At 51.4% G+C, this 23,996-nt stretch overlaps 10 protein-coding genes across 10 annotated transcripts; 8 read left to right on the plus strand and 2 right to left on the minus strand.

The window, feature by feature from the left end:
- The first annotated feature begins 164 nt into the window (after positions 1 to 164).
- On the plus strand, positions 165 to 1,199 carry BDV59DRAFT_146991 (glutathione S-transferase family protein). Its single transcript, XM_073687290.1, has 2 exons — positions 165 to 405; positions 509 to 1,199. Exons 1-2 carry the CDS (start codon positions 236 to 238, stop codon positions 1,074 to 1,076), a joined length of 738 nt encoding a protein of 245 aa, XP_073550710.1. The 5' UTR covers positions 165 to 235; the 3' UTR covers positions 1,077 to 1,199.
- On the plus strand, positions 1,200 to 3,473 carry BDV59DRAFT_146983 (putative RNA binding protein Ligatin/Tma64). Its single transcript, XM_073687289.1, has 3 exons — positions 1,200 to 1,343; positions 1,437 to 2,274; positions 2,326 to 3,473. Exons 1-3 carry the CDS (start codon positions 1,323 to 1,325, stop codon positions 3,411 to 3,413), a joined length of 1,947 nt encoding a protein of 648 aa, XP_073550711.1. The 5' UTR covers positions 1,200 to 1,322; the 3' UTR covers positions 3,414 to 3,473.
- A 201-nt stretch (positions 3,474 to 3,674) lies between these two features.
- On the plus strand, positions 3,675 to 4,261 carry BDV59DRAFT_173515 (uncharacterized protein). The gene is made up of 3 exons (XM_073688913.1): positions 3,675 to 3,795; positions 3,858 to 4,080; positions 4,142 to 4,261. Exons 1-3 carry the CDS (start codon positions 3,777 to 3,779, stop codon positions 4,203 to 4,205), a joined length of 306 nt encoding a protein of 101 aa, XP_073550712.1. The 5' UTR covers positions 3,675 to 3,776; the 3' UTR covers positions 4,206 to 4,261.
- Positions 4,262 to 6,021, minus strand: BDV59DRAFT_173517 (tRNA maturation protein LHP1). Its single transcript, XM_073688914.1, has 3 exons — positions 5,925 to 6,021; positions 4,643 to 5,722; positions 4,262 to 4,585 (listed from the first exon to the last, which is right to left on the minus strand). Exons 2-3 carry the CDS (start codon positions 5,659 to 5,661, stop codon positions 4,468 to 4,470), a joined length of 1,137 nt encoding a protein of 378 aa, XP_073550713.1. The 5' UTR covers positions 5,662 to 5,722; positions 5,925 to 6,021; the 3' UTR covers positions 4,262 to 4,467.
- A 166-nt stretch (positions 6,022 to 6,187) lies between these two features.
- chsD (chitin synthase D) lies at positions 6,188 to 9,223 on the plus strand (the record flags this gene model as incomplete). Its single annotated transcript, XM_073695792.1, has 4 exons — positions 6,188 to 6,863; positions 6,915 to 7,081; positions 7,141 to 9,118; positions 9,149 to 9,223. The coding sequence occupies exons 1-4, from the start codon at positions 6,825 to 6,827 to the stop codon at positions 9,221 to 9,223; spliced, it is 2,259 nt and encodes a 752-aa protein (XP_073550714.1). The 5' UTR covers positions 6,188 to 6,824.
- A 999-nt stretch (positions 9,224 to 10,222) lies between these two features.
- BDV59DRAFT_173521 (uncharacterized protein) lies at positions 10,223 to 11,012 on the minus strand. Its single transcript, XM_073688915.1, has one exon. The coding sequence runs from the start codon at positions 10,932 to 10,934 to the stop codon at positions 10,314 to 10,316; it is 621 nt and encodes a 206-aa protein (XP_073550715.1). The 5' UTR covers positions 10,935 to 11,012; the 3' UTR covers positions 10,223 to 10,313.
- A 5,251-nt stretch (positions 11,013 to 16,263) lies between these two features.
- On the plus strand, positions 16,264 to 17,546 carry BDV59DRAFT_173522 (uncharacterized protein). Its single transcript, XM_073688916.1, has 3 exons — positions 16,264 to 16,535; positions 16,591 to 17,162; positions 17,234 to 17,546. Exons 1-3 carry the CDS (start codon positions 16,342 to 16,344, stop codon positions 17,278 to 17,280), a joined length of 813 nt encoding a protein of 270 aa, XP_073550716.1. The 5' UTR covers positions 16,264 to 16,341; the 3' UTR covers positions 17,281 to 17,546.
- On the plus strand, positions 17,527 to 20,767 carry hsp88 (Hsp70 chaperone Hsp88). The gene is made up of 5 exons (XM_073688917.1): positions 17,527 to 17,943; positions 18,060 to 18,091; positions 18,171 to 19,617; positions 19,682 to 19,990; positions 20,049 to 20,767. Exons 1-5 carry the CDS (start codon positions 17,869 to 17,871, stop codon positions 20,355 to 20,357), a joined length of 2,172 nt encoding a protein of 723 aa, XP_073550717.1. The 5' UTR covers positions 17,527 to 17,868; the 3' UTR covers positions 20,358 to 20,767.
- A 701-nt stretch (positions 20,768 to 21,468) lies between these two features.
- BDV59DRAFT_173529 (uncharacterized protein) lies at positions 21,469 to 22,009 on the plus strand. Its single transcript, XM_073688918.1, has one exon. The coding sequence runs from the start codon at positions 21,777 to 21,779 to the stop codon at positions 21,993 to 21,995; it is 219 nt and encodes a 72-aa protein (XP_073550718.1). The 5' UTR covers positions 21,469 to 21,776; the 3' UTR covers positions 21,996 to 22,009.
- Positions 21,997 to 23,861, plus strand: BDV59DRAFT_173533 (putative mannosylphosphate transferase (Mnn4)). The gene is made up of 3 exons (XM_073688919.1): positions 21,997 to 22,897; positions 22,963 to 23,390; positions 23,445 to 23,861. Exons 1-3 carry the CDS (start codon positions 22,529 to 22,531, stop codon positions 23,524 to 23,526), a joined length of 879 nt encoding a protein of 292 aa, XP_073550719.1. The 5' UTR covers positions 21,997 to 22,528; the 3' UTR covers positions 23,527 to 23,861.
- Positions 23,862 to 23,996: the final 135 nt, after the last annotated feature.

The following is a 23,996-nucleotide window of genomic DNA, read 5'->3' on the forward strand; positions in this document are numbered from 1 at the left end:
GGATTCTAGTTCCTCTATAATAGCTATTGCCCATGCAAGTCTCATTGTTTTCATATGAATGGTCTGACTATCTCCACCGTCGTTGGATCACGGGATCCGTAAGTTCGGAAAGGCGGAGTCAATATCCCGTACATCATGATCACCTCCTGCTTACCAACCCCTGTCAAGCCAGTGCTCCCTCCGGAATCGCTCTATTTCACTCCTTAATCAACACACCGTCGACTTGTGGTACAACATGACTGACAATTCTGAGCCTGAAATTGTTTTATACGACTTGGCTTGTACCAAAAACGTCTGCTTCTCTCCTGTTGTCTGGCGAATCCGCCTCATACTAAATTACAAGCGGATCCCCTACAGGACCATTTTCCTGGAATTTCCGGACATTGAACCCACTCTTAAAGCACTGTGAGCTACTAATATCACTTACTGTTTACTGATCCCCATATGTCCCTCAATCCCTTTCCCGTTTGCCCTTCTCGTGGATACTTTAATTGACTGAATATCCCAGAGGTGTGGCGCCCCCTGAGGCTGTTTCACGGTCCCAATCCAAATACACAGTGCCTGTCATCCATCACACGAGGAGTGATACGTACATCATGGACTCAACCCTCATTGCGCCGTTCCTCGAGTCTACTTACCCGGACCCGCCTCTACCATTGACATCAGACTTAGGCCGTGAAATCGAAGCTAAATCACGCAATGTAGTCGGCGGAGCCTTCCGCGCATCGTTGACGCCGCGCGAAATGGAAGTCCTGTCACCTCGCGCGCAGGAATATTTCCGGAAAACGCGTGAAGCCTCGCTCGGACACCGGCTTGAGGACCTGCTTGTCAACGAGGACCAGGGTTGGAGTGCGGTGGATGACAGCCTTCGGGCCATAGGCGAGTTGATGCAGACGCACAAGGCCGACGGGCCGTTTGTGCTGGGGGGTCGGCCGAGTTACACTGACTTCTTCATTGCTGGAACCCTTCAATGTGCCCGGGTGGTCGATGAGAGCGTTTTCCAGAGGATCTTCAAGTACCATGGGTTTAGAGAGATTTACGAGGCATGTCTGCCTTACATGGAGAAGAAGGACTAATCTTGCAAGTGCTTGCCGAGAGATTCATAGTGAGGTAACTTGCTAGATAGAAGGATTTCCATCTGTTCGTAGTGATCTCGGAAGCGGGGAAGAAAACTGCCGATCTTTTTGCTGTCAGCTCGTGTGGATTTCTCCTCCTCTGCCTATTCCCTTCGCAGTGCCCTATCAACCCGCAAACTGGTTTGATGGGTTTATCCTCCGTCGCTACACGGTTGCATTTAATTTTTAAATCCCTCCATCGGAATCATGTTCAAAAAGAAGCCCACGGTGTGTTACCCCTCCCCCGCACTGCCCCTCCTCAGTCTGAAACCATCTCAACCGCGTCAACAAAACGAGCAGTATGACTTACGATGAGAACAGATCAAGAATCTCGCCCCTCTGCGATCATCTGATCGTCGAAAGATTGCCGACCAGATCATCAGCGACTACAAAATCGAGGTCCCGGCTCAACAACCTGCTGGAGACGAGCCGAACCCCGCCATTCCCAACCTGACCTCCATCAGAAACTCTCTCCTACCTGAAAACTCTCTGTCCGCGCGTTTCACAACTACAGCTGGTCCGCAGCTTCGCGAAGTCCAAGGTACCGTGTACGTCGGAACACATCCGGGGAGCGATGAGCGTATCCTGTGGTTCAAACTCGAACACGGCCCCGGAGCAGATGGGCGGTTATACCCCACGGTCTACAGTTTGTGGAAAAACCCGAATATGGTCCCCCTCCTCCATACGCCGGACTTTGTGATGGGAAAACTTCGCGGGGGTGCGGATCTCATGACCCCCGGCCTGGCGGATGACCCTCCCTTCCCGCAGCGGGCGGTGAAGGGGGCCGTAGTGGCTGTTGCTGGCCTAGGTAGACACACGGTACCATTGTTCGTCGGGGTCTGTGAGACCGACGTCTCGGCGCTGGGAGAAGTTCAGGGCACGAAAGGCCATGCTGTTCGTGGGTTGCATTGGGAGGGTGACGAGATATGGTCGTGGAGTTTGGCATCCCGACCTGGCCAGCCTGCTCCAGAATATATTGAAGGATGGGATGATGAGGCGGAAGAGGAAGACGAAGAGCTGGGGGAAGTCGGAGAAGAACTCGATAACCTGACGCTGGGTAACGAAGGCCCTAAAACCGAGGCGGAAGAACCGTCCGAAGAGGCTCCTGAAGAACAGGACGAAGGGTCGGTTGCTATGGAGAAGGAACCTTCGACGGCGGGTAGGAATCCCTATGGCTTCAGTTGCTGTGTCTGGCGCTAACGGTCTCTAGAAATCGATCTGGCTTTCGAGAAAGCTTTTCTCTACTCCTTATATAAACTCAAACAGGATAACCCGACAGCATCAAACTACGGTTTATCTTTGCCGATCCAGCCTTCTGCAGTGATGTCGAATATGGTTACGCCATATCTACCAATCTATTCGTCTCAGCAGGCACAGTACTACAACATCAAGAAGACGAGCTGGAAGAACGCCAAAAAGTTCATCAAGCATCTTGGCAAACAGCGCCTGGTTCTATCTAAGGAGCGTAGTGGAGGTGAGACAGTCATCATGGATGTGGATTTCGACGACCGCCGGGTTGTGGAATTCGTGCCATACCGACTCCCATCCAAGAACGCCACCCTCGGAAGCTCAGCCAAGGCTACAAGTGCTGGAAACAAGAAGCCTACGGCTACAGAAGGGGACTCATCTGTTGGACAGACGCTGACAGTGCAGACTCTGTACCGCCCAACGCCTAAACTGGTTCCGACAATCTTCCCCGCACGGTCCAGCAGCGACCCATCTAACTTTTACCGGTATACTGATGTCTCCAGCAACTTGGACCAGTATCTGCAGTCGCAGAATCCGTCCATTATCGACCCTCAAAATCGCCGCATCATTGTTCTCAACCCTTTCCTGGCCAACACGGTCTTCTCGTCTTCTTCAAACGAGGACAGGAACACGCTTGCGCGTGGAAAGACAACGCGAGATGCGCTTTTGAAGCGTATTACGGATGATCATTCTTTCATGACAGCACACTACGCCATACTCCGGTCCGGCCAGACACTGGCAGATGTGAAGCCCAAGGCCGGTGCTTCCCCGAAAGTGAATGTGACTCTGGAGCGCCGCACCGGCTCAAAGACTGTAACCAAGGTGTCTAACCTGGAAGTCTTCGGAATTGTCCCCAATTTGCTTGCGGAAGAGCTCCAAAAGAAGTGTGCGAGTAGTACGAGTGTCGGGCAGGCGAATGGAGCTCCCAAAGGAGTTATGGAGGTGTTAGTCCAGGGCGACCAACGACGCGCCTTGGAAACCGCATTGGTGCGGCGGGGATTGAAATCCCAGTGGATTGAGGTGGTGGATAAGACGAAGAAGAAGAAATAGTCGCTGCTTCTTCATTACTCATCCTTTAAGACGTATATCGTGAGAACCTACCGAGGATTTCTCTCGGCCATTATATACCCGTGAATTGGGAGCAATCTTGAAGCAAAGTATACGTCCACCCTATAAGCATAAGATTTTACCACTAGACCGAAATTCTCTGATAAGGGTAATGGTCAGACCTTGTATACATCCACACATCCCATTATTAGGTAGAATAAGAAGGTGAAGATCATCGGCTAGTGCTCCGGGGCATCACCCCTCATCGGAGATGTCCCGACGACCGCATTTATTCCCCTCAGTATAAAGTATCCACTTCCGCATCGTCAACATCCGCCAGATACAAGGTACACAATTAGATACAGCATGCCTGTTTACCACGTCGGCAAGTCTCACGCATCTCTAGTCCTCTGTAGCTGTTTATCGAGCGAAGAATAACAATATTAGTTCTCTTCCGTCTAAAACAAGGCGTGACCCCGGCCCAGATAGCCACCTGGACACAAACCGCCCAGGCAATGGTGGGCAAAATTCCCGGCCTCATCTCGCTCAAAGCAAACCCGCCGTTGCCGATTTGCGTCCCCCGCGCTAAAGGCTTTGATATGGGCCTTGTTGCCGTGTTGGAAAAACCAAAGGATGTGGAGGGGTATGCCGTTCACCCCGCACATCTAGAGTATGTTTTCGGTCCCTCCGTGGCTGGTGCTGGTTTGATAACAAATGTTGACATGAGATAGGGTCCACAAGATGAGGGAGGAACTGTGCGAGGACACGCTGGCGTATGATATGGAGTTTGAGTGATGGTTAGGTTCAGAAATGGATCAAGTGGCATGAGAATCGGGGTTCTAAGGCCCATTCGTGGACTTTTATGTCTTCCTAGGTTTGACAAAGATAAAATAACACATAAACGCCGTTAGAGGGTCCCATGTTGAATCCGGTGACAAAAAGAAAAAGGAAATTTCCTTGGTGAAGTCAAGACAGCCAGCGCAGCATGCTTTATCATCCCTACGAACATCCGAACCGAAAAAACAAAAGCTCAACCAACATCCGTGGATATCATGATCTACTCCTTCGCATCGACCTTCTTGGACGGGTGGTCACCGTTGGAAGCTTCTTCGTCACGGCTACGCTTCTGTCCAGCCGTGGAATCCTCAGCCGTGCTCTGGACCACAGGAACGCCCCTAGATTTGTTAGCAAAATTCTTTACGTGATCTAGAATCGAGAGACAAATGGCGTACCGAGCGTCCTTCTGGATCTCACGGCGGGGTTCCTCCTGGAAGCCCTTCTTCTGGTCCTCTGCACGACGCTCCCGCCAGTCACGGTTGTCACCACCACGACGGTTGCCGCGGTTGTCGCGTCCACGATGACCACCACGACCGCGGTAGTTGTTGCTGGGCTTGATGCGACCAGCCTCAATATCGCGAACCTTCTCGTCACAGTACTCCTTCTTGCTCTTGATGAGCAGGTCCTGGCCCTTCCACTGGGGCTTTGGGTCCAGGGCGAGAAAAGCCTTCTGCTTCTCCTCAGATTCAAACTCAACGAAGACGCTGCCCTTGAAGCCCTTGTCGTTGGCACGACGGAGACGGATAGCATTTGTAGGGCCGTAGGGAGCAAAGAAGGACTCAATGTCGAGCTGAGTGGTGGGCTCTTCGGGACCGAAACCCTTGGCATAGATGCTGCGGCTCATAGCCTTGTCCTCGAAGACCTTGACAACGTTGGGGTCATGGGTATCCTTCACCGACTCGGGAAGAGGGTTCTTGCGGCGCACGGCAGTGTCGTTATCCGTCAGTTCCAAGGTCTCAGAGGACTTGAGAGCATCGACGATGGCGCTGAAGGGCTGGAAGCGGCGCATCCGCTTGAAAGAGTGGAGGAGCTCGAGAGGCACGGGGCGGTTGGTGCTACCACCCACCTTGGAGAGTAGGAATTTGTCCATGGGCAGGTTGGAGTCGGAGAAGTAGAATTCGACCTGCTTGCGGATCTCGACCGGGTCGTCGGTGACCTTTTGAGAGCTGGGGTCGAACTTGGCGTTATTGCGACGACCCCCACGACCCCGGTTGTCGGACGACTTGTGCTCCTCGGCCTTCTCTGACTGCTGACCGAGCTTGGCGGCTTCAGCGACAATGCGTGCCTCTTCTGCGTCCTCCTTAGAGGCTTCCTCCTTCTTCTCGGTACCATTGGCGGGGGCATCGGTATCGCCCTTCAACTCAGCGAGGACGTTCTGGACATCCTTCTCGGCCTCGGCGTTGGGAGCAGACATGATGGGAGTGTGTCGTGTGAGGTGTAGGGGAACGGGGGAAAACGGGAATTAGAAAGAAAGTCTTTGGAGGCGAGTACAAGTTAGCCAAATCCTTTGAATCATTTCACCACGATGGAATATGACAGGAAATGCTAATGCGCCATGCCAAGGGGACAAGATGTGACTCGAATCAAACCTCAAAGGAATGATTCACGCGCCAATGGCAAACCGGTAGTCGGACAACACGCATAAGGTAGAAGTGAGATGAGGACAAATCTTCTTACCTGCAGGTAGGACCGGAGACGAAGTCGTTGGGAGGAAGTCTGAGGACAAACGGAATACTTCCCAATCACAAGTTTTCTCCGATGGAGAGAAAAAAAGATGACTGCGCGGCGGGGGAAATTTTCATGCGGCGGAGCTTCAGCCACACCAGCCATATTTATGCCTGAGGCATGATGTGGCTTGGCAGCGTCCACGCTAACTGGATTGGGAGTACAGACAACATTATGCCACAATTGGGATTTCATATTCCTGACTTCATTCATGTCTGAGCGCGAAGGATGATCTACGTGTCTAGGACGATGACCGTCCATCTATCAGACTTCGCTGTCACCCTCTCATGTCTTGTGCCACCTGACTATTTATAGCATGTGCCACCATCAAACAACATCCCGTGTACTAAGGTGGAACAAAGATCAGGCTGGTGGCTCTCCAGCTGCTCTCCTTCTCCCAGTCTAACCACCCTTTTAACCGACAGATATAGAGTGATCGCTCAGAACTCAAATGGGACCTGGTTTATCATGCTGCCAGGGATCCCATGCGCTGCACATGCACCTCGCCCCAGATGCAGGGAGGTCGTATTGGCAAGGCATCATATAGACGGTACCTAACCAGGGCCAATGCAACCTTCCGCCTACTTAGAACGCCGGTCTTCCACCAGCCAGAGACCTGAATTGCGTCTCTTTTGGTGTGGCAATCTTTGCATATTTCTGAGACTTCCGTCCCATCCATGCACGTCATCGCCCAGAGTTCCCCCCGCCATGCGTACTCTCACCGACATTATAGGTCCTTAGGGTACGTGCTATGGTTGCTGCTGGATGTGCACTTAATTTGACACCTCGTCCTTTTGTTCTATTGTATCGTTCGTTGCATGCTGATGATCAGCCCACTGGGGGGGCATCACCATGGCCGAGAATATGATACAGTCATGGCCGGTCAACGATGTGAGTATTGAAAGACCTTCCTCTGTTATACTCCACTAAACCATGCTCTAGATAGTATTCGTATCCATCATCGGTCCCTTGATGCTGGCAGCCTTTGTCGAATGGATTCTCTTTCTGATGGCCTTTCTTTACTGTCTCGCCAAGGTCTACCAAAAAGCCGAACACTGGAGCATCAAAGTCCTGGCAGTCATCATGATGATCCTGTTTGCCACATTAAGGTATGTATGGTCCTATACAGCAAGAAAAGAAGCAATCGGAACTGACTGAAGTCTGGAAGGGGCATCTTCCTTCCAATCATGATCGTTACACTCCCCTTACCACGAGAGATCACACAATACTACCCTCTCCGGCTAGTCTCCTTCCTCCAGTGGTTTGCCTTCTGGTCATTCTCTGCTCTTCTTATCATGCCATGGCTTTTCTGCATCTACGGGCAGGTCACCCATTCCGTCGGAAGACAAAAGCGGATCCAACAGGTCCTCGATGACCGCACCGCCCCCAAGGCTGTAGTTGTTATGCCGGTATACAAAGAAGACGCCGCTGTTCTGGTCAAAGCGATCGATTCGGTAGTTGACAGCGATTATCCACGAAACTGTATCCACGTTTTCCTCTCATACGACGGAGTCGCCATCGACGAACCCTACCTGTGTATTCTCCACCACTTGGGTATTCCAATCGCCTTGGAAACCTACCCGCAAAGTATAGACGTTATATACAAGGGGGCCCGCATTACTGTCTCCCGCTTTGAGCATGGCGGCAAGCGTCACTGTCAAAAAAAGACTTTCCAGTTGATCGACAAGGTCTATGCTAACTACCTCCGATACAAAGACGACCTCTTCATGCTATTCATAGACTCGGATTGCATCCTAGACAAGTTTTGTTTACAGAACTTCATGTACGACATGGAATTAAAGCCGGGCAGCAAGCACACTATGCTCGCCATGACCGGCGTCATCACATCAACGACCGAGAGGAACTCCCTCCTGACTGTCTTGCAGGATGTGGAGTACCTCCATGGACAGCTTTTCGAGCGCTCCGTGGAATCCGGCTGCGGCGCAGTGACCTGCCTTCCTGGCGCCCTGACCATGCTGCGGTTCTCTGCGTTCCGCAAGATGGCCAAATACTACTTCGCCGACAATATCGAACAGTGCGAGGATCTTTTTGACTACGCGAAATGCCATCTTGGGGAAGACCGCATGCTCACACACCTGTTCATGATTGGGGCAAGGCAAGCGTACCAGATCCAGATGTGTTCCAGTGCCTTTTGTAAGACCGAGGCGGTGCAGACGTTCCGCAGTCTACTGAAACAGCGGCGTAGATGGTTCCTCGGCTACATCACCAACGAGGTTTGTATGATGACCGATATCCGACTGTGGATGCGTTATCCATTCCTCTGCCTCATGCGGTTCATGCAGAACACCATCCGAACAACTGCGCTGCTGTTCTTCATCCAGATTATATCTATCATGACCACCTCTAGCAAGATAAAAGACCTCCCCGTGGGTTTCATTGCTATCTCCTTGGGCCTCAACTACCTGCTCATGTTCTATTTTGGACTGAAGCTGCGGCGCTTCAAAGCCTGGCTCTACCCGTTAGTGTTTGTGATTAACCCCTTCTTCAACTGGCTCTATATGGTCTACGGGATCTTCACTGCCGGACAGCGGACCTGGGGTGGCCCTCGAGCCGAGGCAGCCAAAGCCGATGGCGGTTCGGCTGATGAATCGGTTGCCATACAGACCATGCATAGCGGCGGTGAGACACAATATACCAAAGTGCCTATGTCGAGCGGACATGCCGAAAAGAAACGTATGCCGATTCATCCTGCGGAGAAACTCAATAAGCGTCTCGCTGTTATAGCGCTGCCGTACACCTCATCCTCCGGAACCACGCTAGACCAATCTCCCGGCAATGCTTCTCAAGCAAGTTTCTGCCAAGAATCTCCTGGTTTGTATTCTGAATATGACAAGGGAACCGGATCGATATGGGCGCCACAAGATGTCGAGAGCTTGATGAACGAGGTGGATCGGGCGAAGCTCCATGTAGCTCGTCAGATGCAGGAACCAGCAAACTTTATTCGAAACACAAATTCGGAGTATGTAGCAGGGGACTGGAATCATCAGGCCTACAACATTGATAAGGATGTCAGCTCCGCAAAACAGCAACTTCCACCTCCATTACATGCCACGACCCTTTCTGGGAATCCATGTGACAACGCAGCTCTAAGTCTTTCGAATCCTCTGTTGCCACTTCCTCGCGATGTGCCGATACAGACTCCTCGTGAGTCTCAGCGCTCCAAGCGAAAACGCCTCAGAAAACCGCCAAGACGGCCAAAGGCAACGAGCAAGGCAGAAAATATGGTCTGAAGTGAGAACAAAGTTTTGTTTTCTTTTCTAATGTCATAAATAGAGGTTAATATTCTGAGTGGGTTTCCTTCTTTGCCGCTGGGACCGGAAACGGTGACCGGGATGGTGTCGTTCAAGCCGTAGCCCAGGCGCAACAGCCAGTATGTCAGCGGAACAGCAATTGTGGGATTCCCTCAAGGCCATAATTTGCCACAGCGTATATTTCAAGGGTTTGATGATTATTTTCAGATTTCTCCGAGACTCGGCTCCGCAATATCTTTTGGCAGGCGATAGATATGACAGCGGCAAATTTTGTTTATGTCCTGTGGCGAAGAATTGAATCAAGCATGCGATATCCACATACTCAATCCCCAGCGCGCCAATCGGTACCCTAGCCGGTTGTTTTGAAGGTTCCTCTGTCAGGGCCACATTACCAGCATGCGATTGCCGTCCATCGGCCCACCAGAATTTAATGCCGGATCGGAACACTACAGCATTTGCCCTAACAGGCAGTCCCCCGTTCCGGTAAATGGATAGTCGAAGAGACAGCAAAAGGCGGGATACATCTTTGCCAAGCGAAAAAGTCCTCTAGCGGCGAGGATAGAGTCATTCTGCTTCAATGTTTGGGGGAATTAAGTTTGCTGGCCGACCGGGTTCCATGGCTATGTTTGAGTTTTTCCGAACTAATGCAACTATCCAGACTGGGAATGACAGGCACTATTTCAAGCCGACACGTGATTGCTGAGACTACCCAAATAACAGACAGGTCTAGATGGTCCATCAGCAGATAAATTCATAGCCTCACCCCCGCGGAGGGCACTCGATGAGAGAGGCCATGATATTCCTCGGCTGTTCACAATCGTGGTGGTCTTTACGTGTAACCATTAGCCAAGTGCCCAATGCGGCAATCATCCAAGACGGGATATTCCGGTCTGGCGGCTGCTAAGGAAAGTCGAGCCGTCTGTCATGCTGGCATAAAAGCAGTATTAGCGCGTGGAGTAAAATAGGGATCTGCCGGCTCACAGATGTTCAAAAAAGGGAAAGTGACGTCCGAGTCGTGCTCTGCCCACTGATTAAGGTCTTAAGGAGCATGAAACTCCAATCAAACACTTTATACAGCAGAGTAGACACTATCTTGCGACAATCTTTCCCAACTTTCAATATCTTCCGGTTGTATATCGATGTTCTCGTCAATCAAACGCCACAGCTTGCTGATTTGGCCGGGTGCTAAGGTTCCTCCGACCATCAACGCCCTGCCATAGTACAAGACAATAAATCCATGGAAAGAGTAGTACGTACTCGGCCGTTGTACACTGGCTTCGGTGTGCACTGTGATGATATCCGAATCAACACAATTTGTCGTCACCACCCCACCGCCAGAAGCAACTCCAAGCATGATTCGAAGTCGATACCGGCCCGGTTGTGCAACGATCAGTGGATCGAACCGCCCATACCCGCTTGCCATGTTTCCAAAGCGGCCGCGGACACTGGAGGTCAGGGTCCCAGTCAACCCGGGAGCCGCTGTGGATCCCGTCTCGTCCCTGAGCGAGGCATGTGCGACCAGCTGTTGATCAGGATCACGACTCGACCTTCTGTTCGAGCAAACTGCGACAATCACCGGTAATGGAAAACGGGACTTGGGGCGGACTTCGGCCGGCGGTGCAATCACGAATGTGATCTCGTGGTCTTGAACGGAAGAGCCTGCTTTGGTCCATCCGATACCTTGGACCATACTGCGTATTGAGACGAAACACCCGGCTAGACTTTTTGTGGTTTTCGTAGGGGGCAGCTTTCACGCGCACGAGACGAGGTTGGATGACGGTGCGAAGATATCACCTAGGACAATAGTACATACTGCGGTGTCGCCCCCTTAAAACGACCTGAATCGAAATTGAGAGTTAGTAGGAGAAACACACACCAGAGACGCAATTGAACACATATAATCTTTTCTTACTCAAGGGTCTCGGCCTTTTGACATTGCCGCCATGTCGTCGCTCGGCTGACCCTTTTGCCACCCCGGAAAGATTTAAACTATCAACAGTCGGGAGGGACTTCGGCTAACGCCATCTTGAATATGTAGTGACAGGCTTCACGGGCAAAAGGCGTCCATCGATGCTTCTGGAGGGCAAATGAACCAACGCCATCAGGATGCTTGTGGGAATTCGTCTCCCCACAGTACCTGCCGACGTACCATTGATTTTTTGTTCAAACCCACGAATCAGATTCCATCTCAGGTGTAGATATCATAACTCGAAGCGATAGCCGATACGTGCCACCATAGGAAGTATTCTCGATATTTCACAGGATTGCCGGTAATCAGCAGGTAATCAGCAGCGGTGAACCAGGCGCTGGTGGTGCAAGGCGGGTCAGTTGTCCGAAGCAACAAGTACGCAATAGGTGATGTGAGCCAGTGTTGAACAAACCTCAATTTTAGTGTACGCAGTAAGACGCACATTCCACGAGATCTGTTTATGCTCTAGGTTCCAATGCCCGAGGAATGTCACTGGTTTGGAAGTCAATATCCACTTCCTGGCGTACGGCGGCAAATGCAGTACGCCGAAAACCCCCCATCATGAAGAATTAAACGACGGCAAACTTTAGCGACGGAGTATCCGAGCGTCCTTCTATGGAACGTAAGATGATTGACAACTTCAATTAGTTCAGCCTCCCTTTATGTTAAAGATGTTGTGGCACGTTAAGGGAGCGACCCCGTCGGGTATGACCTGCCCGCCTATCCTGTCAGTACGCAGTACGCATACGGCGTAATTTCTCTACGAGTGTACTCCCAAACCGGAAAGTAAACTGCGAGAACCTAGATGAGGGGCTAATTTCCCATACTGCGTGCGCTGCACGCCGTACGAGTCAATGCGGCGCACGTGAAAATACTATGCCCGCTAGTCTTCTTGATTGAGGGACCAGAGGTTCTCTCAGATGATACCATAGGACAAAGTTCCATAGTGGCCCCAATACTTAGCGGGAATTCGGTGGAAATCTCGAGAATTGTGGACACGGTTCGGGAGGAGTCAAATGCAGTCCCGCATAGCAGTGTCGCGGATGGACACGTATGATCAGGGTGGACCCATGGATGCTTTCAGGCCATATTTCGTATAAGTATATGATTGTAGTGGCGTTGGAAAATTAATTCGTTTATTTCATCAAGAGAAGAAGACATGTGCAGAGATGTTTATGAAGCGGATGTAAGATGACCGGTTTTATACGCAGACGCCCGAACTAACTTTGAGTTACATGAAAGGAGAGCTATATAGCCTGGGACAAGGAACAACATTTCCGGTAACTTTTGGAGGCCATGGCGTTTAGGGCGTTTAGATGGGTGGATAATCCAGGGAGGAGAAGCCATGCGCACGAGGGCAGGTTCAAACCCACAAGCCCTTACCTATGGCTCAAGTGGAGGATCAATCCCTTAGTCCTGAATGGCTAACATGGTATGGCGCAAGGTTGTTCTCAGGATTGCAGGTGATCAATTCGGTACCAGACCATCTGATCATTATCCACCGTTAGGATACGCAAGAGAACATCGGCCAAGAAAATAATTGCCCCAAAATAAAGATATGAGTCAATTTAATATCCAGCAATGTCTGTTTATAATACTGTATCCCACGTGTCATTTGTTGAGATCTCGTATCTACGCCAGCCAGATAGATATATAGGTCTCCCACACGGTGTCTGGCAGAAGATCTCAGAATCAATACTGACATTTCATCTGTTCCAAGCCTCATGCTGGATGCGATGGCATCTTAAAGTCCCTTCTTAGTCAGTACTACGCCGTAAGTAGCAGAGACCTTGGGGAACAATACGATAGCCATGCCCACCGGAATTACAGCGTCACATTTCCGAGGAATACAGCCCTGATGAGCGGCCCGAATTATCCGAGACAAGCTAATGTACTGCGTATAAGGTGCTCCGGGGTATATTAGATTTCTATTTTCACTGTAATTGAGGGAACTCGAAGTTGAGTGTGTATTCTAGACGCAGAGAATCTTTACGCTACCAGTATAGCCACGGTGCGAACAGCCGCTTCCTCTATACACGTTATTAGTAGACTCGCTTCTTTCCTACGCCGCACGCACATGTAATATGATTCAGGAGATAGTTATCCCTGAAGTATTGCCACTCGACGCTCATGGACCAGGCCCTAAGGTGGGTGGATCCGATACCGTCAACCGGGATAGCCAGAAGTCAAGAGGCGACGCTAATAAAAAGAGCCAACTCCATCGCCATTATAGACAATTTACATAATACTGTTTGTTTCTCAAGCATTAATAGGGCTACGGGAAGAAGCGGGAATGACGCCAACAATACATCGTAGTCAAAGCATCCCTACGAACTATTGATTTGACATTCTGACCCTTTGAATATGTAACAACGGTATTAATTGAGATCTACGGGGTACGCGGCTAGTGAGCACTGCCCAAGTTGGACCATACCAGAGCCCTGCCTGGCCTATCAGGGCTGGGTGGCATACCCATATCTTGCGGCTTTTCCCAACTCGGGAAAGGCTTTTATATGCAATGTTCGGGACATTCCTTTTTGGGTGCAACCTAAGGAACGCAAAATTTAGGGTTACTCCGTCTGCTCCATCTGAAGTCCGTAACGGTCTTCTCAGGGAGATCCAGATGAGATCCCATTCCACCGTCCACGGCCAGATCTAGCTTTGCTGTTACCACGGTCAGCCGGATCTGGATTCCAGAGCCTGTAATACGTTCAAGAACTCTTATCATGGGACAACCGAGATTTAAATTATCCTTCGGCTATCGTAGATGGATGGATCGACTCCATGTTTATGCTAGTGTCGGGACATGACCGTTACTTCTAAAGGTGTCTGGAATCTGGTCAAAGTTACTGCAACTGTACTGATAGATTTTTCGGCTGGGAACTTGACCAATTCTATATCAACAAAGCCCCAGAAATTGGTATTCAGTTCTAAAATGATATTTAAACTCTTGGCTGCTTGAATACCCTCTTTTGTGTAAGGGTATGTCATCAAGAAAAGGATTAAATTAAGGAACAACGGTGCACAGGGGGGTAGGGTTTGCAGCTTACTATCTCTATATAGAAAAAAAAAAAACACACATTCATCTACAAAGTCTATCCTTATTGGAGCCATGCTTTTACGGATGAGCTCCGCCAAGTGATCGGGCCTGAAAGAAATCCATAGTTGTATTTCCATATGATTAATAATTTTGATGACTCGCAACCCAGATCGCAGCATGACTATCACACCCCCCGGTATGCTTAGAAGACTCTAGGAACGCCAGCTAAGCCCGATATATTCAGGCAGGCATGGGGCCATCTAAACCGCAAGCGAATGCGGGCTGAACTGTAGAGCGAAACCTGGGGACCGCCACCAGCTTCTCTGTTCTTGCAACTGCACTATCCTCCAACTCTTCCGTGTTCGGTGATTCCACGGAGATATTCGTCTATCTCTTAAAGCGCCCCAGGTGCCCGCCAACCTAAGTAGCCCAGGAATGAAGCAACGCCAACAGTCATGCTAAAAAGCTTTGAAGCCTCCGATTTCTCCGAAACGGAGAAGTTCAGCAAGCCTCCCGTGAAACTGGCTTGTCTCTTGTGGTGAGCTGATTGTACCGCCTGCATCCATGGCATACAGTGTGATTGACGGATATCAAATAGTCGAGCGTCAAAGAAGCGTTGTGATGGACAAGAACCGTGCTCGAATGTAGGTTTGCCTCCACACAGGGATACCTGGTTATAACCTTCCTTGTCGATATAGCCCCACGGACATAGGATGAGAAACCCGCTGAGAGATTTCGGTCAAGTGCACTAGCAAAGGCAAACAATGCTCATACGTCCCGAGCAAAAGGGGACGGGGCAGATCAAAAACAATAGATCCAACGAATCCTGTGGACGAAGAAATCCCGCTGGATACTGGTGTCTCCAGCCCGGCCACCACCCCTTCCCCTGTCGTTGGTCAGTGTACTCTCTGCGAAAATTTATCTGCCCCATCGCCTACTATCTTTGTGGCATTCAGCTGTGGTGTCTAGCTGACTCGATAGGACTGTTTCTTCCAGCTTACTCATCTTCTGAGCTGACAAGAGAGGACTCTCACCTTGCTCCAGTAGCAGGTGCTGCAAATTTTGGCTCTGATACGGGCCGTTCCCAGCATGAGGACACTCCATCTGCCGTTCCCCCTTCCCGCAGACAATCTGCGCTGGTGAGGCTTTATGACAGTGATGACCAAATGTCAGTATTCTTCCTCTCGGAGCCATACTCAGTTGATCGCAGATTCCCTTACACGCAGGTAGACTAACTGCCTACTACAACTTCATCCACACTTGCTTTCCCATACTACCTCCCAGTCCTCAAACGCTATCGCCAGATGAACCTGTCCGACATCATGTCCCAGACAATATTTCCACTGCGGATGTCCCACATCGATCCCAGTCCCCTCTGGGCCTTGCGATTTCGTCCCTACTAGCGCTTATCCCACATCCCGGCGACCCAGACGCATCGTCTATGACTTCCACTGAAATGAGACGAAATTACGCCCACAAATTTGCGCAATGGGCGAGCTCTAGCATCGAACTGATATTTGAGAATGACATACCCAGCACGAATTTCCGGGAAGATCAACCGCCGTTCCATCCAAATACACCTGCTGAGCTGGAAACCATTCTTGCACTACTGGTTTTGTCTATTTACGAGTATGCACAGCGGGCGGATGGGGAAAGAATGCGGTTTTATGCAGGACAAGCTTTACGGACGGCTATAGGCATGTCTCTCCATATGGACGTGGAGGGAGAGAGCAAGTTCGCAGAAGCTCGTCGACGAACGTGGTGGATGACGGTATGGCTCAATTCGAACCCGTCCGAATTGTAAAGCGACTGACACCACTTTTATAGTATTATTGCGCTCTTCAGATGTGCATCGTCGAGCATGAAGTACGTTTGTGTTATTCCACAGTATTAACGCAATGCTAAGGGACAGTCGCACACGATCATCGAGAACCTTCCGGAGCCGATCACACCATATCCCACATTTGCATCAGACCCCAACGCAAGTATTCTCTCTCGCCCACCAATTGTCTATATCTGAATTCTAACTCCTCTCAGGAATGGAATATCTTGATCCGATCTCAAAAAGCCTTGGCCTTGGCAGACCGAATGACGCGGAATCTTCATCCTACGGTGCCCTCTGAGTCTAGGGACCCATTAGAATATGAGAAGCTTCGAGAACTCAATGACACAATAAACGACTTACTCCTAAATTCTCGGCTGTTTCCTGCCTTACCCATCCATCAAACTGAGAGCGCTACTGCTTTGAATATCCGGGCGATTTCGCGCATCAAACTGTTCTGGTACTGAGTGATCATCGTATGGCATAGATGACAGTGCTAACTGTTTCCAACATAGCGCACAGATCAAGATCCACCAGCTCCATGCCTTTCAAGAGGGCCCGTCTCTTTTCCAGCAAGGGTCTCCTGTCACCTCTGACCAGTCGAATCCCTTCTCTCCCATTGCAGTTTTAGGCAGCGACAAGATGCAAGAAGAACCACCTCCGCCGATTCCCTTACCGTCTGCAGTGCCGCATGAACTTCCGCGGTTCGCATCCATCGTTGAGTCTTCTACTAACATATGTCTTCGAGCGGCGTTGTCCATTTCGAATATCATTCTGAACTTACCCAACCTGAGTTCGACGTACGCACCCTCATACACATCTTCGCATTACCCACCGGGACTCGGATTGGACACCAGCGGTGCGCTTCTATTGGCGACACCTTTGGTCCTGCCGTGTTTGGTGGAGTCCAGTCGGGTCATGTTGAAGGTTGGGTATAAAACTCATCTCACACAACGGATACCAAACGGGGTGCAAATATACAGTTCCGCCGACAAGCTGGTCCGTGAGCTCCGCAAGGGCTTGGATTACATAGTTGTCTCCATTACAAACCACGTCCCGGCTTTTGAGGCGTTGAAGGGTGCCAGAGGTGAGATGACTAGTACTAGTCCAGATGACCCGCTCGGTTGGGAGGATCTAGCTGACGTGTTGTCCCTCCAGATGAGATTCAAGGTGTATATAATGCCGCATTTGGGCCAAATGAGTGATGGTCACAAGTAGGGCGGATGACCACTAGTAGATAACTAGGTAGCGCATATAGATGCAGCTGATACTCCATGGTCATTCAAGTATCGTTCTCGGTAGAAGACGATAGGCCGCCTCACTGGTCAGGCAGGAGGCGGTATCGATAAGCCCCGCCAAGGATTCTGCCGGCGCAATGCAGGCGGTGAGGCGGGGAAGGCGTCCAGCAGCAGCCAGAAGATTCGATGGGACAACTTCAACAAAACATTTGAACCTCGTCGACCGCGGTGTTTCGCTCGGACTTTTTGGTGTCTCTGTCGCTGGCCTTCTGTCTATATATTCCTCCTTCATATTCTTCTTCTAACCGTCTATTTGCCCCCCTTCACTGACCATATTCTGCGTGGACCCCGAATCAATCGGCTTCACCGCTTGAACCCCACCAGCCACACTGACCAACGGTGGCGCTGCTGCTTGCAAATTCTCGCTCTTTTGTGCTCTGGAACCTCCCCTCCTCCTTCCCCCCATCAATTCTTTTCCTGATACCACTATCTCTCTCCCTCCCTCATCCATCTCTTCCCTTCCACTCCCTCCTTACCCCTACATCTCCCTAGACAATGAGTGTTGTCGGAATAGATCTCGGTGCCCAGAGCACCAAGGTCGGTGTTGCCCGTAACAAGGGTATCGACATTGTGCGTATTCCATGCCCCTCCGTTTTGATGATTTTTTTTCCCTTCCCCGTTGGACGCCTATCTATTTCGTCGCCCAATTCGCAACCACCCAGTCAACTAACCAGTGTCCTTTCTAGATCACCAATGAAGTATCTAACAGATCGACTCCGTATGTTCCCCCTTTCTTTCATCCTCAATCCCGCTTTTTGTCTTCGTGAATGTCCACTGACTGGTCTTTTTCTGTATAGCACCCTCGTTGGTTTCAACTCCCGCAGCAGAGCGCTTGGTGAGGCCGCCAAGACGCAAGAGACCTCCAACCTGAAGAACACGGTCGGCAACCTCAAGCGTCTCATCGGTCGTTCCTTCAGCGATCCCGATGTCCAGCTGGAGCAGGAATTTAGCACCGCGACCCTCTGTGACGTCAATGGCCAGGCCGGTGTCGAAGTCAACTACCTGGGCAAGAAGGAGAAGTTCTCTGCCACCCAGCTGGTTGCCATGTACTTGACCAAGATCAGAGACATCACCGCCAAAGAGCTGAGGCTGCCCGTCTCCGATGTCACCATCAGCGTTCCCGCCTGGTTCACTGACGTCCAACGTCGCGCCATGATTGATGCCGGCGAGATCGCCGGTCTCAAGGTGCTCAGACTGATCAACGACACCACTGCCACCGCCCTCGGTTACGGTATCACCAAGCTGGATCTCCCCGGCCCCGAGGAGAAGCCCCGTCGCGTCATGTTCGTCGACATCGGTCACAGTGACTACACCGCTTCCATCGTCGAGTTCCGTAAGGGCGAGCTGAACGTCAAGGCCACCGCCTGCGACCGCCACTTCGGTGGTCGTAACTTCGACCGCGCTCTGACCGAACACTTCGCCGACGAGTTCAAGGAGAAGTTCAAGATCGACGTGCGCACGCACCCCAAGGCCTGGGCCCGTACCCTGGCCGCCGCCGAGAAGATGAAGAAGGTTCTCTCGGCTAACCCTGCTGCCCCCATGAGCATCGAGTCGCTGATGGAGGATGTGGATGTGCGTGCCATCGTCAAGCGTGAGGAGCTCGAGACCATGGTCCAGCCTCTCCTCGAGCGCGTCACGGTTCCTCTGGAGCAGGTCCTCGCGGAGGCTAAGTTGAAGCCCGAGGATATTGACCACATCGAGATGGTTGGTGGCTGCACGCGTGTCCCCGCCATCAAGGACGCCGTCAGCAAGTTCTTCGGCAAGAACCTTTCCTTCACCCTCAACCAGGACGAGGCCATCGCTCGCGGCTGTGCCTTCAGCTGTGCCATCCTCTCCCCCGTTTTCCGTGTGCGCGACTTCTCCGTACATGACATTGTGTCCTACCCCATCGAGTTCACTTGGGAGCAGTCGCCCGAGATCCCCGATGAAGACACCAGCCTCACCGTCTTCGGCAAGGGCAACGTTCTGCCGTCCACCAAGATCCTCACTTTCTACCGCAAGCAACCTTTCGATCTGGAGGCTCGCTACGCCGAGCCCGAGGCCCTGCCCGGAAAGATCAACCCTTGGGTTGCCCGCTTCTCCGTTAAGGGTGTCAAGGCTGATGCCAACGATGACTTCATGATCTGCAAGCTCAAGGCTCGTTTGAACCTGCACGGTATCCTGAACCTCGAATCCGGCTACTATGTCGAGGATATGGAGGTTGAGGAACCCATTCCCGAGGAGGGTGAGAAGAAGGATGGTGATGTGAGTAGCTTTCTTTTCTTTTTTTTTTTTTTTTAGTCTTTCATGATGACTGACTTTCGTCCAGGCCATGGATACCGACGCCACCAACGGTGATCAGCCCAAGAAGACCCGCAAGGTTAAGAAGCAGGTCCGCAAGGGTGACCTCCCCATCTCCACCGGCACCTCTTCTATCGAGCAGTCCGCCAAGGATGCCTTCATCGAGCGTGAGAACGCCATGTACATGGAGGATAAGTTGATCGCCGAGACCGACGAGAAGAAGAACGAACTTGAGTCTACCATCTACGAGCTGCGTGACAAGATCGACGGTGTCTATTCCGAGTTCGCCAGCGAGGAGGAAAAGGACAAGCTTCGGTCCAAGCTGACCGATATGGAGGTAAGTTCTCTTGTGAAAGACGTCCAACTACTGGGTCATACGCTAAACGGTACGATAGGACTGGCTGTACGAGGAGGGCGAGGACACTACCAAGTCCGTCTACGTGGCCAAGTTGGATGAGATCCGTTTCATCGCCGGTCCCATCATCCAGCGTCACCGCGAGAAGGTGGAGGCTGAGCGCCAGGCCATCCTGAAGGCCCAGGAGGAGGAAGCCGCAAAGAAGCGCGCTGAGGCCGAGGCTGCGAAGAAGGCCGCCGAAGAGGCCGCCAAGGAGTCTCAGGGCGAGAAGGCCGACGCGGAGATGAAAGATGCGCCGGCCGACGGCGAGGCGGCGCCCGAGAAGTCGGAGGCCGAGGAGAAGCAGTAAACTCTAGCTAGCCTCCGCCGGCCGGCCGTCCCATGATTATCCCTCTTATATCAATCACTGTGCTCCAATCTTGCCCCGATGCAAGCGTGATGACAAATGGCCATGAACAAATCCAATGATGTTGACACCCCTTTTTCTTTCCCTGTCATATTTTACCCTCTCTCCTGTTTCTTTGCCATGATATGAAAACACGATGTAGAACGAGACCTCCTTTTCTCATTCTCCCTCCTTGCTATTGCTTTGGTTTTGGGCTATTTTCCGGGCCCTTCCCTGATACGTGCGTGATGATGGATAGCCGAAAAAGGGAGCATTCATCAAGAGGAGTTCGGAGGCCCCCGAAAGACTTAGAATATTCTTGTGGATAGACCTAACTGGAAAAGTATATGACTGTTAATAAGTTGATGGTTCGCCGTACAGCGTAGAAATGTGTCGACCAGCTCGAATGAACTGTTCCTTGATGCCAAGAGAATCAGGCAGCCATGATAATGCGATTCTTGTAGTGCTTGCTGCGCCCCATACCTGAAACGGTTTCTGGTGTCCGTGCCTTTGTCCAACCTGTAGCCCTACCGACTGATGCAACTAGCGTGGTAAAAGTCAATTAGCTGACGGTGCGTGGCGAGGCGCGGTTGGCTTATCCGTCATGCACCAGAGACGACGTTCCTTTGATTTGATTCATGATCGAGTGGATCGTGGATCGAGGATCCAGGGAGTAATCATGAGGTAAGATGGAAAAATCGGTGGTGTCATCGAGTTTGGTGGACGGATTTAACGGTACATGGTGGAGACTGGAAGGCGGTTTGTCCGAGAAAAGGGGGGTTGGTCTCATGCTCTTATTCCCGAAATAGCTATTTGGTTCTGGAGAGGAATCATATGGAATTAATAGTCGAGACCGGTTGGATGTAGGAACATGTGTACATACCTAGTAGGTGTAGATGTACTCCATAGATGTATCCCAACGAAGAGAATGCTGCACAACCTGGATAAAATAATACGAATACGCATTGTGACTAAGACCGCACTAGAGTCATGCGATGCCGACGCCTTCCCCGATCGGGATAGTCAGCACTCTGGGGATTGTTTCTTCATGTTCGACTTTCTTCAACTTTCTCCCTCTTGATCGTCTCGACTTTCTTCGCCAGATGATCCAATCCACCTCTCAACCGAGGCATTCGAAGGTCGCTAACCAGGTTGCCCGACAATTGACCAGATGCTCGCGCTTACAACTCACTAACGGCGCGATGTGACCGCCGGATCCTGCCAAGTGGAGACCGCTGGACCAGGCGGGAAAGATGGCACGCGAGACCCTGGTCAGGATCATAGTCTTCTTGGCGGTCGATAGGACATTCAGGTTGCTTCTGCCTCTTGCTTGAGGGGGGTCGAGGGTCCTCCATGGTAATTGGCTTGTCGTAGCCCCCTGTCATGGTTCGTTCAGCGTCTCATCCCCCCTTCGTTTCGGCTCCTGTAACTCTCCTCGCTGTTAACGGGATCAGAAAAGGATCAAGAGAGCCAGGGACAGAAAAGGGTCTCTCTGATCCCCCAAATCGTTCCAATCCCTTCGACTTTCTGGTGGAGATCCTTCGGTCCAAATTCCGCCCCGCTTTGGTCGAACTTCCTCTCACAGTAGCCTTGTGCCAGTGAGAAAAAAAAAAAAAGTGCCCAAGCCTTTCGCTCCCCTGCGGATTGGCCGGATCGCTAGGGTTCCTTTCGTTTTTACTGCTCTGGGGGTCGTTGGCTCATCCATTTGGCATTCCTCCCCCCGGTCTTCGTTTATAATCCACAGGGGGCTGACTTTCTTCTCTCACTTTTCCCCCTCGGTTATCTCTTTTTATTGTCGTCATGGTTGGTTCTTTCTAAACTTTCTTTCGGTTACACTCAATCTATCGATCATTCCTGGGCCTACTCCGTTTCAGTTCTGGATACCCGTTGGCATATGTAGATATAACGCAATCCTGCAGCTGAACCTTGGCACTTCTGACGGTCTTTCACTTTTGCTTCCCTACTTCTCCTTTCGCCTCACCACTCAAACACTCCTTTCATCCAGACACGCAAATATCGGAATCCCTCTGCGCTGCTGAAGGTGTATCGCCATGAGAACCGAGTGATGGTTCTTCGCACGCAACTTCTCCCTCCAACGTTTTATTGAAGCGTCCCCCATCTCAGCAGCACTCGAGATGAACCTGAGGGGCCTGCGAGCCCTCGTCTGCGCAATTTGGTCAGCGGTGGCCCTGGCATACCCCGATCCCTCCAGCTCCACCACCGCGCCCGATCATGGCAGTCTTATCAACTACAATGACCCGGACCCCCTGTGGGTGAAGTACGGGCTGAACAAGTCGGAAGAATTCAAGTACTTCCATGAGCCAGGAAACGACGACACCTTGGGTCACTACGATACCCGATTCTTCTCCACGCCTGTCCCGGACGAGGAGCGATCACGGACGCTCACGTACATGATCCGTGCCTATCTGAACTTCTTTGAGGACCACGGGTTAGAAACGTGGATCGCACATGGCACGTTATTAGGGTGGTGGTGGAATGGCAAGGTAAGACGCTTCATTCGGTCGGATTCCATTCCCGTACCCACCAACTCACGCGGTTGTTGTCGCAGATCATGCCCTGGGATTGGGATATCGACACCCAAGTCCCGGACACCACCCTTCTTTACCTTGCCGATCACTACAACCAGACCATCGTCCGCTATACCCCCGACGATTCCGACGCGGAGTGTAAATACCTGCTCGACGTCAACCCCTGGGCACGGCAACGCCAGCGCGGCATGGGGTTGAATATCATCGATGCGCGATGGATCGACATGCGAACGGGGCTGTACATTGATATCACAGGATTGAGCAAGCTCGACCCGGACCGGCCGGATACGTGGCAATGCAAGAACAACCATAAATATGAGATGACGGACATCTATCCCCTGCGTCGGACGACCTTTGAAGGGGTGGTGGCGCGGGTGCCGTTCCAGTACGATTCTGTGCTGATCGAGGAATATAGCAAAAAGGCGCTGATCTCGACGCATTTCCACAAGTGAGTCTGCGAGCGGGGAAGATACAGCTGGGACACTTGCTAACGATGGAGCAGTCATACATGGCACCCTGAACTCGAGGAATGGGTAGTCAGCCCACCGGAGCCAGAGGAAGACGACGGCCGGCAGTATGAATGATATCCCCTGGCCTATATATATTGTTTCTTGGATCATCCGTGTCGATGACATTTGTATATTCGTTTCAGCTTGGAGTTACCCTCGCGATCTGGACTGGACTCATTGGGCGGCGTACTACGGCAGCGCGTGCTTCGGGAATCTTCGCATCTGTAATTTCTCTCCTTCTAATTTGTATATACTTTGCGGAATACATGAGTCTCCATACGACATCCTGGTCGGTGTAACCCCCAGATCGCCTGTGCCGCGGCGGATGTAACCGATGACATGCCTTGAAGCCGTTCGTTGTGTCAGCCGAGAAGCATGACGATATCCGAAATAAGCAGCGCAGATCAGGTGCTGATCGCAGTGCCTGAGGCCGCTTATAAATCACGTGGCGTTAACGTATTTCACAAGCGACCCGCCACTACAAGCGACCCGCCACTTTCTCGCGTTTTTGACCGCGTCAAAATTTTTGTCTAATTCAACCACCA

This window comes from Aspergillus ambiguus (assembly GCF_047715705.1).
Source record: "Aspergillus ambiguus strain CBS 117.58 unplaced genomic scaffold BDV59scaffold_6, whole genome shotgun sequence".
In the NCBI taxonomy this organism is placed as follows: domain Eukaryota; kingdom Fungi; phylum Ascomycota; class Eurotiomycetes; order Eurotiales; family Aspergillaceae; genus Aspergillus; species Aspergillus ambiguus.

Bases quoted from the DNA above. Each gene is read 5' to 3' on its own strand.
- BDV59DRAFT_146991 (XM_073687290.1), top strand. From the start codon at position 236: ATGACTGACAATTCTGAGCCTGAAATTGTTTTATACGACTTGGCTTGT. The intron at 406-508 runs GTGAGCTACTAA...TGAATATCCCAG, and splicing joins GAACCCACTCTTAAAGCACT to AGGTGTGGCGCCCCCTGAGG.
- BDV59DRAFT_146983 (XM_073687289.1), top strand. From the start codon at position 1,323: ATGTTCAAAAAGAAGCCCACG. The intron at 1,344-1,436 runs GTGTGTTACCCC...CGATGAGAACAG, and splicing joins TGTTCAAAAAGAAGCCCACG to ATCAAGAATCTCGCCCCTCT. The intron at 2,275-2,325 runs GTAGGAATCCCT...AACGGTCTCTAG, and splicing joins GAAGGAACCTTCGACGGCGG to AAATCGATCTGGCTTTCGAG.
- BDV59DRAFT_173515 (XM_073688913.1), top strand. The intron at 4,081-4,141 runs GTATGTTTTCGG...GACATGAGATAG, and splicing joins GTTCACCCCGCACATCTAGA to GGTCCACAAGATGAGGGAGG.
- BDV59DRAFT_173517 (XM_073688914.1), bottom strand. From the start codon at position 5,661: ATGTCTGCTCCCAACGCCGAGGCCGAGAAGGATGTCCAGAACGTCCTC. The intron at 4,586-4,642 runs GTACGCCATTTG...TAACAAATCTAG, and splicing joins GAGATCCAGAAGGACGCTCG to GGGCGTTCCTGTGGTCCAGA.
- BDV59DRAFT_173521 (XM_073688915.1), bottom strand. From the start codon at position 10,934: ATGGTCCAAGGTATCGGATGGACCAAAGCAGGCTCTTCCGTTCAAGAC.
- BDV59DRAFT_173522 (XM_073688916.1), top strand. From the start codon at position 16,342: ATGACGCGGAATCTTCATCCTACGGTGCCCTCTGAGTCTAGGGACCCA. The intron at 16,536-16,590 runs GTACTGAGTGAT...TTTCCAACATAG, and splicing joins TCGCGCATCAAACTGTTCTG to CGCACAGATCAAGATCCACC. The intron at 17,163-17,233 runs GTGAGATGACTA...TTGTCCCTCCAG, and splicing joins GGCGTTGAAGGGTGCCAGAG to ATGAGATTCAAGGTGTATAT.
- hsp88 (XM_073688917.1), top strand. From the start codon at position 17,869: ATGAGTGTTGTCGGAATAGATCTCGGTGCCCAGAGCACCAAGGTCGGT. The intron at 17,944-18,059 runs GTGCGTATTCCA...TGTCCTTTCTAG, and splicing joins GTAACAAGGGTATCGACATT to ATCACCAATGAAGTATCTAA. The intron at 18,092-18,170 runs GTATGTTCCCCC...TTTTCTGTATAG, and splicing joins GTATCTAACAGATCGACTCC to CACCCTCGTTGGTTTCAACT.
- BDV59DRAFT_173529 (XM_073688918.1), top strand. From the start codon at position 21,777: ATGGTTCGTTCAGCGTCTCATCCCCCCTTCGTTTCGGCTCCTGTAACT.
- BDV59DRAFT_173533 (XM_073688919.1), top strand. From the start codon at position 22,529: ATGAACCTGAGGGGCCTGCGAGCCCTCGTCTGCGCAATTTGGTCAGCG. The intron at 22,898-22,962 runs GTAAGACGCTTC...TTGTTGTCGCAG, and splicing joins GGTGGTGGTGGAATGGCAAG to ATCATGCCCTGGGATTGGGA. The intron at 23,391-23,444 runs GTGAGTCTGCGA...ACGATGGAGCAG, and splicing joins ATCTCGACGCATTTCCACAA to TCATACATGGCACCCTGAAC.